Consider the following 12,821-nt stretch of genomic DNA (forward strand, 5'->3'; position numbering starts at 1 on the left):
TATTTTATTTAATCATTTATTTACTTATTTATATAATGTTAATGCAATTTTTGAACAGACTCTTGTTCTCTTGTAACCCCAGTTACTTAAAATTGCTATTTAAAACCTACATATAGAATAATTTCATATAGAATTATATTTTTTTTTTGTTTTAAAAATTGACATCTTTCACTTTTGCAATTAAAATATTTATTTATTTTATTTTAAATGTTATGATGAATGCAAATTAATTTTATATACTAAACTGTATTGAAAACAAAAATGTAATTCGCAAAAGTAAGGATCTACATTAGAAAGAAAACATTGAATAATTGAACAATATTTGACTAAAATAAATTTCATTAGTTTTAAAATATTTTATTTTTAGCCCATTGTAAAATAATGATAGCAATGATAGCAAAAACTTGTTTATCTTAAAATAATCGCTTCCTATAAACGTATTTGAATATTTTATAATACATTTAGTGTCATTTATGAGTTCCAAAAATTAAGATTTCAAATAAAAATTTTAATTTCAATTTCCAAATTAGATTTTAAATATATGTATGTATATAGTTACTTATGAAATTTATATAGATTTGATAATAAATTGGATAATTTACACTTTCTATAGCATTTCTAACCTTATTTTATACATAAAAAAAATAATTTTTTAATCTTATAAATTCAAAATACATAAAAAATATTTAAAAAAAAAAAAATTGGTTAACAAAGTAAGAAAATTTATATGATTTATTATAAAATGGGAGTACGTTTATAAGTTCTACGACTGTAATTGTGGTATTGACAGCTGTACAACAAAATGCTGATAATAATATGAAATACTTTGCTATTCAAAGATACACATCACACTTAAATTATAACTATATATTCTAAAATCCAGCTTACAAATTTAACTTTTGTTAGAGCTAATTTAAAATTTTGAAATTAATCTAAACTATTTTCATGCATAAAATTTTAATATCCTAGACGTTTCTTTTAAAGTAGTTCATGTTTTAGGGGTGTATTAAAGAACAAAATAAAAAATATAGATATTTTTTTTTGCAGGATTTCATTTGGCATATTTTATCTGTAAAAAAAAATTCTTAGTGTTTAAAAATTTTTAAAAAACCCGAAAAACTTTCAAATTCTTCACGCCCATTTATAAATGTTGTTTTTTTTGTTTTAAAAATTTACAAGTTTACAGTGTATATTTATATTTTTAATATTTGACTTTACTAACTTTTAATGACTTATAATATTTTCATTACTAGATGACAAGAATGTTAAAGTTACTGTTATCTAATAATGTTAAAAAACGGTTCCCAAGGGTGAAATGAAAACTAGAATAATCAAAATTGGAGACTAAAAACGTGATTTAGAAATATCATTAAATTATCTGATATTTACTAGTTAAAAATTATTAGCGCACAGCTAAAATTTTGAAGCATTTTTTAATACCTTTAGATATTAATTGATTTTGAATTATTTATTGATTAAATTGTTTTTCACATTATCAAAACATCTTTTAAAAAGAAAAATAAGGTTTTTCAATATAGCATTCAATAAGTTAATAATGAACATTAAAAAACAATTTTTAATAACATGATGAGAAATTAATAAACAAAATTTGATAGTTATGTAATTAATATCAGCAACGAATTCTTACCGTAAAAATTCGTTGCTGCTATTAATTCAATGATTCAACTAGGTTTTCAAAACAAATAAAAATTTAATAACTATTGTAGACATTTTAATTTTTTTTATTGTTATTTAATTTTTATATTTTAACATTATGTTGAAATAAATCTATTTTACAAAAATACCAAATTTTGAATTGTTTGATTTAATATAACATATACTTACATACATATTGGTACATAATATATACATTCTATATTTTTCATGATTTATTTTTATATCTCGTTCGGAGTTTATTACAAATTAAATATTTAATTTATTTTCACAAAGATTTAGACTGTTTTTTTTTTTTGTAATTTTGTTCGAAACTAAATTTTTTAACAATTATTTGCCTAAAAGTTATATTAAATTTTGAGAATTTATAAGACTTTTACTTTACACTTTACTTTTTAAATTTTCTTATGCGTAGAATTTTAGCTAGTTTTTAATTTAATATTTTTATATAATAAGTTTAAAATTAAGTTATTCAACTTCGTTATCAATATGCGATAAATAATGCTGTTGCTGTAACTGTGACTGCGTTGTTGAAGATTGTATACTACTAAGTACTTTATTATTGAGAGAATTTTGATTATTTATTTGTTCTAAATCAAGCTGTAAGTTTGAAAGTACTACAGATGATGTGCTGGGTCCACCTATTGAACCAGTATTTGTATTACTATCTCTACGTTCAATTGTAGAAGAATTTTCAGTTTGAGGTAGAACGATTGGGGAATCAAAAGCCTACGGCGGAAAAAAAATTACTGCAAATATTTACAGAGAAATTTAATGGTTTTATTTAAGTCTACACACCATCGGTTCTTCAATTTGTTGAAGTTCTTCAGCATTATCAACATTATCACCGTTTTCATCTTCAGCTTTCGGTTTCTCTGTGTACATCATTATTTCATGGCATAATGGACAACGATCTTGTACATAAAGCCATTTTCTCAAACACACTCCATGGAAAAAGTGTTTACATCTAGTTATTTTTGCTGACGCCATTTCCTAAGAAGGAAATATAATTTTATATTAACCTTTGTATTTAATCATTTTCCTAATTTTATACCTGATAACATATTGCGCAAACATCATCAAATGATCTTAGTTGTGCTGGTGTTGCTTCTGGTAATGATGAAATTTTATGCACAGCTGTTCGTCTTTTCATAAATACAGTCCATCCAGCACGTGCTTCGCACCATATGTTGAAATATGCATGTATACACATCATAATCGCCCGTATAGCACCGCCTGCGACATTTCGAGCTATCAAGTTATATCATACGTACCAAAAATCAACCAAAATAAAAAATACATGCACACAGAAATAGATAGGTAGATTCAAAATAAAAAGTAAGTACGATATTATGGCGCAAAATAAACATGGTATAAAGCAACTATATTAAAAAATATTTCAATGGAATGAATATGAAGAAATACCAAACATAAGAATTCCAAAATATCTTCCAGAAATTTATGATTTTCTATATAAATTGAAAATCATGAAAAGCACCATTGAGCATTTCTGTTTGTGTTTATTTAAAGAGTCTATAAAATAAAAATACTTAATATGTGGGAACATATGAATTGACAAGATTTTCATAAATGTTAAAATAAATCTATGTGTCTTTCTCAAGTGGAAAGCTTGTTTAAAAAAGTTTATATTTTTTTATTTTTACTCATTTATTTTTACATTGCACCAAATTTACAAAACATTGTCTCATACACTGAAATCATGCACACATTTTTAAATAAAAATTGTCTACATCTATTAAAGAATTTCAATAAAAACTGTAACTTTTTATTTAAAATTCGCAGTAGAATTTTCAAGGAAATTTGAAGTTTTATTCTAAATTCATTAAAACTATACTAATTTTTATTGAAATTCTATTTTTTTTTGTCAACAATAAATTCGCAATTAATTTTTGATGACTTTCAACTAAAAAAAAAAATGAAAAAATTAAAAGAACCCACATACATAACTTCGTTTAAAAAGAATACATAACTAAGGCCTAATTAGAAAATTATAAACTTTTATCAACATTTTTACGAATGAAATGAAAAATGATTTAAATCTACCTTAAATAAAAATATTACAACATTAATAAATAAAAATAATATTCACTTAACTGATAACAATATTTTGGTTTAAAAATTCTTTTAACATTAAAGAAATACTCACCTGATTCGAAAATTAAGATCCATGCACCGTTAAAAAACAAAAATATTCCAAAACAAAATTCTACTGAGTTTCCAAATGCACGAATATAGTAAACATAATCGTCTAGTTTTTCCCAAAAAGTTTGACGCCGTGCGTCCAATAAAAATAATGTATATGTTGCCAAACTTACAAGTACCTGAAAAAATTAAATTGCAAAATAAAATTGTTTAAGAGTTGTCGAAATAAAATTGATTGAAAAAATTTTACTTTTACTATCACTTCGATCGAAAATGCAGTAACAGCTAACAGCCATGTTGATGGAGGGTGCCTTGACCACAAAACAGTTAAAAGGCACATTGGCGCTATTAATAGAAAAGCACACACAATTAATGCTCGAGCGTGACGTTTTCTGGATGGATTTCTAGCAGCACTCAATGACATTAAAATTGGTGAAACTATATTGTGCAAAAAATGTAATAATGCTGTTACTAATAAACATAAATTTCTACATAAACGTATAAAACGTTTATCAGGACTTAAAGAAGTTAAACCAGTTTGAAGAGCTAATATGTAAAACAAAATTGCAGAGATTGTTCCAAGTGAACGGTCTTCATCTAAATCTTCTGACAATAAGAAAAATTGAAATAATTTTCCTATGTAATGGCATATCATTGATATTATGCTAGTCATTCCTAAAACAGCAGTTAAAGTCTCACATCCACTCACTAATAAATTTTGTACGGTTAAGAGAAAACTTAAATGTGCTTCAGAATTTATTATCATAGAAAATAATTGATGGCCAAGCCTGAAAAAAATTATTTTTATAAATAAAAAAATAAGAAACACTAATAAGTTTTCAACATTTATATTAATCTTTTAAGCAGTTACCTTATTGTCCAAAATGCTCTTAAAACACTTGGCACATTTAAACGCAACCATTCCGCCTCTACTAATGCCGAAAGGCCAAAATTTGTTGCAAAGTTTTTTGCATATTGATATCCATTGTACACAGTAATACCAACATCAAATGAACTACTCCAAAGTGATATTTTAGTTAGTATAAATGGAATTACAGCTGCAAAAGCTGGTGTGTCTTTTAACATTGATCGTGGTATAGGCAGCATTGCTAATAATAAAGGCATTAGGAAACAAAATGGTAATATTTTTTGAATATAATTATGACGTGGACCTAAATGTAAATAGGCAAATAACATTCCCATGAACCACTGTGCCAACAAATGTGGCAAAATCTGAAATTATAAATCAATTATAAATAAGATTTATTGGTTAATTAATATAAAAATATAGGTATGTATATATGGATATAATTACAGCAAATGCAACACCTCCAGGATCTAAAAGTCTGTTCATATTAAGAGATAAAATGTCTTCCAATATGCAAGGCCCATTTTCAATCAATCCAAGAGCAGACACATTACTCCAATATGAAAGAAATATTAATCCAACTGATATTATGAACATGTAAACTATTACAAGATGGCGTGTCCATAACATAAATATACATGCTGCGCTAAAAATTCCTGGAAATATAATAAGTGCCAATTAATAAGAAATCAAAGCTTTAATAAGAATTTTGTAATGTCCTTAAATAAAAATTTTAAGGACATTACAAAGTTAAGTAGATTAATTTTAATACAAAGAAATTCTAGATCTAAAAAAAATTATTGAAATTATAAGAATTAATGAGGATTTATTTAAAAATTCTGATACAATACTTTAAAATTTGGATAATGTAGAATTTTCTGGCGCGTTCATTTTTCATTAAAATATTTTAAACTCATATCACAATAGTAAATCATTTTATCTATTATATGCTCAAAATCTTTTTAAAATAGAGAATCATTCACTTTCTATACAGTTTTTGTACGTTTTTTCCATTCATTCTCAAGATAATTAATTGGGTTCTGTTATTCGGATACAAGTAAACTGTTTTAAAAAATCTCGTGCTTTTCAAATTAGGCATCTTTCTTAATTTTCCCTCATTCGAACATAAAAAGAAAAATAGACTTAAAATAAAGTTTTATTTCAAAAGATGAACAAAAATTAAAATAAAGAATTTTTTAAAAATTGAAGATGATTTTGAGTTCCTTACACTCATCGTTTTTGTGCATATTTACCCAAAAATTATAAAAATGCAACATCTCGCTATAATCTTGCTTTTTTACTTTATTTTATTAAAGTTCAATCTTTTCCAAAAACTTTTTATTACTTTTTATTAATTTGCAAAATTTCAACAAAATGCTTTTAAATATACTGTAAATAAAATTAAAAAATTGAAATATTTTTAACAAAAAAATCTTGAATAACATCGTGCAGATTCATTGCAAAGAAACAAAAATAAACAAATTTTTTACATTAAGGTACCTTAACAGAATTTTATCATTTTCTTAACCTTTAATTTTACAATCACTGCAAAAATTATTTAAAAACTAAAATGCTTATTTAGTAAAATTTTAATATGAAAATTTTTATTAAAGTATTTTATTAAAACGAATAAATAAAACACTATTTAGTTATACACAGACTAAAGGAAAACCTGGTCACTGAGGTTGAGTGACCTCTTTTCAAATAAAATCATGTTTTTTTTTTCTGTTTTTTTTTTTTTTAACTCTTAGTGAAGCACTATAATGTAATAAAAAAACCTACTTTTATTTTAAAATTTATGATATATTCATTTAAGAAGATACTAGCTACTTGTTTAAATCTATTAAATACAAAGTACCTACACTTTAGCAGTAGATAATTAATACTTTCATAGCCATCTTCCTATACCATAAATTGAGATCAATTTATTTTAAAGTATCAACATATATTTCGGAAGGGTTATTCACCTTATTTTATAAGCAAGTGAAAAGAAGAGACACTGATTTGATTAGATACATTTTAAGTAGTGGATAAAATTTTGAATTAAATTTTGAATTCTGTAGAATTTAATGTCATTTTATATGATCAAAGATCAAATTTTGTAGACAAGAGATACAAAAAGCCCGTATTACTCAATTGATAGCAATTGAAATTCATTTGTGTAGGTACTAATGAGTTCGGTACCTACCTACCTACGTAATATGTAAGTACCTAAACTGTTTTGTTTATATTTTGCAACAAAATAAAAGAACTACCTGACAATACTAACCACTTTATTTCGTACATATCTATTCGTAAAAATTGAATTAATTTGCGTGTCAAATCAGACGTTTTTTCTTTTTTTTATTTTCGTTCTTAAACTTAAAAACGATAATCGTGTAAATCCTCTTTAAAGAAAATGATTCACACAAAAACTTTTTCTCTACTTTTTATTGAAATATTTTTAATCATGATATTGACTTATCAACTGTAATTAATATTACTATCTAATATCACTTGTATAATTTGAAGCAATAAGAACTCATTTTTATTAACACTTGTGTTTACCTGCATTAGTATTCATAACACTAAAAGCTTTTAATTAAATGTAAAATTAAAATATATGCACACGTTATTTACGTTATTCTCCAAGTAATCCAATATATTTAAAATTGACTTTACAGAAAGTTAGTTATTATTTATGTGTATGAATGTAGGTAAGTATATTGATTCATCATTGAATAATAAATTCAATATCGATAAAATTTTAACTACTAATTAAAATATTTAGTGAATTTTATTACAAAACTGTAATTGTGGACATAATCGGTAAAATTTTGTTCCATATGAAATTTATAATAAAAATGTAAAATTTTAGTTATCGGGTACATTTTTTGTTTATTACCTCAAAAATACATACGTTTGTATGTTTAATTACGTATATACATATATGTATATTGCTAGTACCTATGTATATATTGTATAAAACACATCTATACGTAATATCTAGAATTACTACTTCTTATTTAGTTTCATAATTAATAATACAAAATAAATTTTCTTTAACTTTTCAAAGGTAATTCATTTGTAAAATATTTCAAGGATTTTTTAAGTTTTTTGCAAGTTGTATTTCTAATTTCAGATTTTATTTTATACATGTACGTACGTATGTACATTTTATGAAAACAATTTTAAACAGATTGGTATAATGTACTTTTATTAATATAAAGAAGTCTATATATGCATATAATGTAAATGAATAAGAACCATTTTAAGCACACGCTATATAAGTATTAACATTATCAAATAATAAACAGTTATGAAGTTATATATGCATCTGGACTGTACAAATAGTGAATACGCACTTTACTTGATAAAATTTTAAAATTTATTATATGTAGTGCCTAGTTTATACAGAAATAGGGTTCTATATCCTCAAGCCAAGAATTTGGGGGATGCTTAACTTATTAAGAACAATTGTAGAATATTTTAACAAATAATATGAAAAAAACTTACCAAATAAACATACTAAAAATTTTGCTGTTGTTAATGATACATAAAAATAAAATTCAGGATCATATGTTAATGCATCCATAAGGTTCCTAGGTGATGTCACAACTTTACTTGTAATATTTGCAATATCTTCATTACTTCCATTATATAGATCTGTTATATTTGAATTTAATCCTATATCTATTGATGTATGTTTATCCAGTGCTGATGATTCAGACGTTGTAGAAGATGATGTACTGGTGGTGCCAAGTGGGAGCCCCATACTTATTTTAAGTATTTCATCAATAACTAAGAGGGGCGGAACTCTCATAATAACATCAACTAATCCTAATACTTTAGTTCGAACAGACATTTTTGCAATATGCTTTTTCTTTTTTATGCGTTTTTTTTATATTTATTTATATTATTGTTTTATTTTTAGTATCGAGAAAAAAAAGTATAAAAAAAAATTTCAAAGATTGAAAACTTTTATTTAATTTCTTTTTATGTACTTATTTATCCATAACTTTGTCAAAAACTTAGAAGTGAAAGAGCAATTTTGAATTTTTGGAAAAAACTAGATATTTTTCTATAATTTTTACAATATGAAGACCTTCAACTAACACACACATTCGAAAATTTTTTTCTTTTAATTTTCGAATGAGAAAATTTTTTTACTATTACTTAGTACTTCTAAACTTAAAATGTCAAGATGTTAAAATGACGTTTTCAATATACTTCATTGTGCGCCACCATTACTGTCAAATTTGATATATTCAGAGAAAAGTCAAAGAAAATTGGCAATGCGTCAACGCTAATAGAATTAAAATTGGTTAATTTATCCAAGTTTTAAACCAACTTAGAAATTTAATGTTATAATTCAATTTATTTTTTTGGTTTGAATGTTTAAAAGTTTTTCTTTTTAAAATATGATATGCTATTTTAAGTGTGCAGTAATTTGTGAAAATTTAAAGCAGCACCATAGTTCCTATATACATTTACATTTTCCTACTGTACAAAAATTTAAAAAATTTATATTACTTAACATTAATGTAAATTAGTATGTTTAATACACGTAATTTGTTACATTATTAATGCGTAAATTGCAAATAAATATGTAAAATAGTGACTTGCTTTATGTACATATATTAATTCGATTATTATCTGTATTTACACAACGACTTTTGAATGAAGGAATCAAATGCATGTCAAGAATTGATACACAAGCCGTCATATTAGCACAGTTAACAAAGCTATTAAGGTTTGTTTTCATTTATGAATTTAAAAAAGGAAATGCTGAGATATGAAGTCAAATTGGAAAATTAAATCGTACAACTAATCGAATTGGTGTTTACAAATCAAACTTGATTTGATTATGTGACATTTGTTGTCAGTAATCACTTTTTATAACATACTTCTCGAATGTATGTATTTATGTTTTAATTATTAAATTTAACGATTCTTTAATTTTAACATATTCCAGGTATATGTATACCATACGTTAGATTTTTTCTGTAGATTTTTGAATTTTTTGTACATCACAATTGCGTATATCGCTTCCAAATATAAAGTTTCAAAAAATTTTTATATGTATTAATATTTAGGTTATAAAAAAGGTATTTTACATATCACATGATATTTTGTTATATGTACGCATCTAAATGAACGAAGATACTATTGCTATACAATTGTAAAACCAGCAAAGGCTGACTGTTTCCGTTATTAATCCAGAACAATATTTGCAAACAAACATGGAAACAGATGATGTCAAAAAAATCGTCTCCCGTATCATACATAGTTCTGCAATGCTCTCGCGTATACAACCTTGGTCATAATTAACAAATGGATATACATATGTATGTATGTATATAGCTCGAATTTATGAATAATTTAGTTTAATTATGGTATTTAGAATTTGATTTACGCTAGAAATTTATAACGCCTTTCAAATTTCTCGATCCTTTCCCGAAAATGTTTGAAGCAAGATCTCTCCGTTTTTGAAGAAGAAATATGCTTTTATATAATAATAGTCTTCCTGGGATAAGAATGTTTTTAAAAACTTAAAAACTTTATAAAATATTTGTATGCAAAGCGTCTGGGATAATACTTTTTGAACAAAAATGAGGGAAAATTATCACATTCTCATTTTCTCAATGCTTAAAGCTTCTTCAAGTTTTGTAAAATTTAGTGTTTTAAAAACTTAAAATCTTACAGCTGTCGAAACATATGTTTTTTTTGATTATGTCAGAATGTTTTATTTTTGAAAAAATTTTTTCATCAACAATTCCTTTTTTTTTCAAAACTTTTCAATTAAAAATAAAATAACCAAAATGGGTTCACGAATGGTTTTCTCTAAATTTCACACTTTTATAATCCAAAATCAAAATTTTCGGTTTTTGGTATAACCAAAAAATATTTATTTGTATTTGATAAATACTTTGAAATTTGACGTTTATCACATATAAAGTTTTTAAAAGTATTTTCAAGGTTTTTTCTTTTTGCGATAAGTTTTTTTTTCTTTTGTCATTGTTTCTCTTTTTAAAGTTTTTTCAAGTTTTTTCGGACAAACTTAATGTACATATGTGTAAATAATTTTTTTTCTATAAAATATTTTAACTTCCGTTTTTCAACTTAAGATTTTATGCCTTCGGACCACAGATACATTTATGAACGTATAACGTAAAAAAATATAATTTTTAAATGATCCTATAATAATTATTTTTATTGTAATATTTTCTGTATTATTTATAAGTCATCAGTGTTAAAAAATGATCTTGGATTTAAATTACAAGCGAATATAGTACAGAATGGTGATATTCTGTTAATGGTACAATTGTCAATTGATCTATCAATTATCTTATAAAGGTGCTATCGTAGTAATCTTTTTTTATAAATTTAAAAGAGCCAACAATGAGTACATTATTTTATTATTCAATTACTTGCCTATCGTTTACATAATTCTTTTAGCCACAGTTGTACAATAACGCTTTGCCAATATGGTTTGATGTACTTATAATAAACTACCATGTGCGTATTTTACACGTTTGTGGTACCCTGATTGAAAAACGACAGCACGAAGGAGGCAAGTGTGTATGTACATATATAGATGTGTAGGTATGTATTATATTGTGATATTTAATACATAAAAGTTAAATCCGAAATTTATAATAATTGTATCAGAATTAATAGAATTTAATTTTACTTTAATTTTTCTTTTCAACTATCGTTTTTAATAAATTTTGTGTTAATTAAATGAAATTTGGAAAACATACATATATGTATATTATAATATGTACGTACATATGTACATTTAATTTTATAAAAATAAATTTCAAACGCTATTGTATAGAATTTTTTGTCATTATAACACATACATATATGTATGCATTATGTATGTTTATAAAGTTAAAAATCTTTATGTGAATGGGCTATTGATAACGTAAGGAAGCGTAAATATGTACGTAAATATCTACACTCACACGTACATATTTAGATTTAGTACATTCATGCATAATATATAATTAATTAAAGTGAAGGAAAACGCCTTTGCTCATATTTTATTTTAAAATGCACTTACATATGTATGTATAACATTTTCAAATGAAAATACCTAAGTACTTTCAAACGTAAGTTCATACAAAATTTCAAACCAAATTACTTGTATTTAAGTTATTGTAATAATATATTATTGCTTTCATTAGATAAGTTCATATAGCCTTTTTTATATTGCTTTAAATAAGTCAATTATAAATAATAACGTTGCCTATTATAATAACAGAATTATAATTATAATAATGTTATGCATACAGGAATCTACTTATACATTGTATATCGTATATTCCTTTAGAAAGGTATGTCTCTATTATTCAAATTGTTTACTCTTTCTCTTGTGAAACAAAATTCTGGTCATAAAATGAAAAACGTCTTAGTCGACGAAATGTTGGTGTTGATCAAATTTTCGAAAATCAAATAAGCTTAAATTATAGATTAGTTTTATTTTCATACTAAGTTAATATTACACATTTTTTCCGTAATGCGTTCCAAATCCGAATAAAAAAAATTTTTCATATTTTGACTATGAGGGATTAAGATGGAAAAAACCGAACGAAAATTTAGGAATAAAAGTTTGAAATGCATGAAGTTTATAATGTTACTAAATATGTTTATATGTAATTATATGAAAATTAAATTAAAACTTATTTAATTAAATTTTATAGCACTTTTTAAAAAAGTCATAGAGCAAATTGTTTTGCACAATAAAATTTTAAAAAATACATATATTTTTTAAAAGAACTTAGTAGTAAAATAATAAAGCTTTGAAAGGTTCTACCGAGATTTGAACTCGGATCGCTGGATTCAAAGTCCAGAGTGCTAACCATTACACCATAGAACCCCATATTTTTTACATATGTCATGAATCAAATATAATATTATTATAAAATCAAGTCTGTTATTTTTAAAAATAGCTAAATAATATTTTAGAAATTTTATTTTTTTGTCTAATCTATAGCTAGCGTGAATATTATATAGCTGTTCATCTTTTATTTCTTCAATTTTATTTTATTATTTTTTTTACTCTTAAATTTTATATTTGCATAATAATATTGCATAAATATAAACTTTCACATTATGTACATATATATGT

The 12,821-nt window shown here is 24.2% G+C and overlaps 1 protein-coding gene and 1 non-coding gene across 3 annotated transcripts; both read right to left on the reverse strand.

Moving 5' to 3' along the window:
- Window positions 1-1,588: 1,588 nt before the first annotated feature.
- Window positions 1,589-8,810, reverse strand: LOC129608584 (protein TRC8 homolog). Of its 2 annotated transcripts, none has more exons than XM_055520201.1 (8): window positions 8,201-8,810; window positions 5,153-5,361; window positions 4,709-5,070; window positions 4,088-4,625; window positions 3,842-4,016; window positions 2,729-2,925; window positions 2,473-2,667; window positions 1,589-2,403 (listed from the first exon to the last, which is right to left on the reverse strand). In XM_055520201.1, exons 1-8 carry the CDS (start codon window positions 8,547-8,549, stop codon window positions 2,143-2,145), a joined length of 2,286 nt encoding a protein of 761 aa, XP_055376176.1. In that variant the 5' UTR covers window positions 8,550-8,810; the 3' UTR covers window positions 1,589-2,142. The 2 variants fall into 2 exon arrangements, with proteins under 2 accessions (XP_055376176.1, XP_055376185.1); XM_055520210.1 differs by having other exon boundaries at window positions 1,591-2,403; window positions 2,729-2,910; window positions 8,201-8,809.
- Window positions 8,811-12,497: 3,687 nt separating this feature from the next.
- Trnaq-uug (transfer RNA glutamine (anticodon UUG)) lies at window positions 12,498-12,569 on the reverse strand. The gene has a single exon. It is a non-coding gene; the product is annotated as a tRNA-Gln (tRNA).
- Window positions 12,570-12,821: the final 252 nt, after the last annotated feature.

The sequence above is a fragment of the Condylostylus longicornis genome, unplaced genomic scaffold (genome assembly GCF_029603195.1).
Source record: "Condylostylus longicornis isolate FDR11 unplaced genomic scaffold, ASM2960319v2 ptg000004l, whole genome shotgun sequence".
NCBI classification, from domain to species: Eukaryota; Metazoa; Arthropoda; class Insecta; order Diptera; family Dolichopodidae; genus Condylostylus; species Condylostylus longicornis.

Coding starts and splice junctions, on each gene's coding strand:
- LOC129608584 (XM_055520201.1), bottom strand. CDS start 8,549: ATGTCTGTTCGAACTAAAGTATTAGGATTAGTTGATGTTATTATGAGA. Junction 2,668..2,728: donor TTTGCGCAATATGTTATCAG/GTATAAAATTAG, acceptor TTTCCTTCTTAG/GAAATGGCGTCAGCAAAAAT. Junction 2,404..2,472: donor AACAAATTGAAGAACCGATG/GTGTGTAGACTT, acceptor TTTCCGCCGTAG/GCTTTTGATTCCCCAATCGT.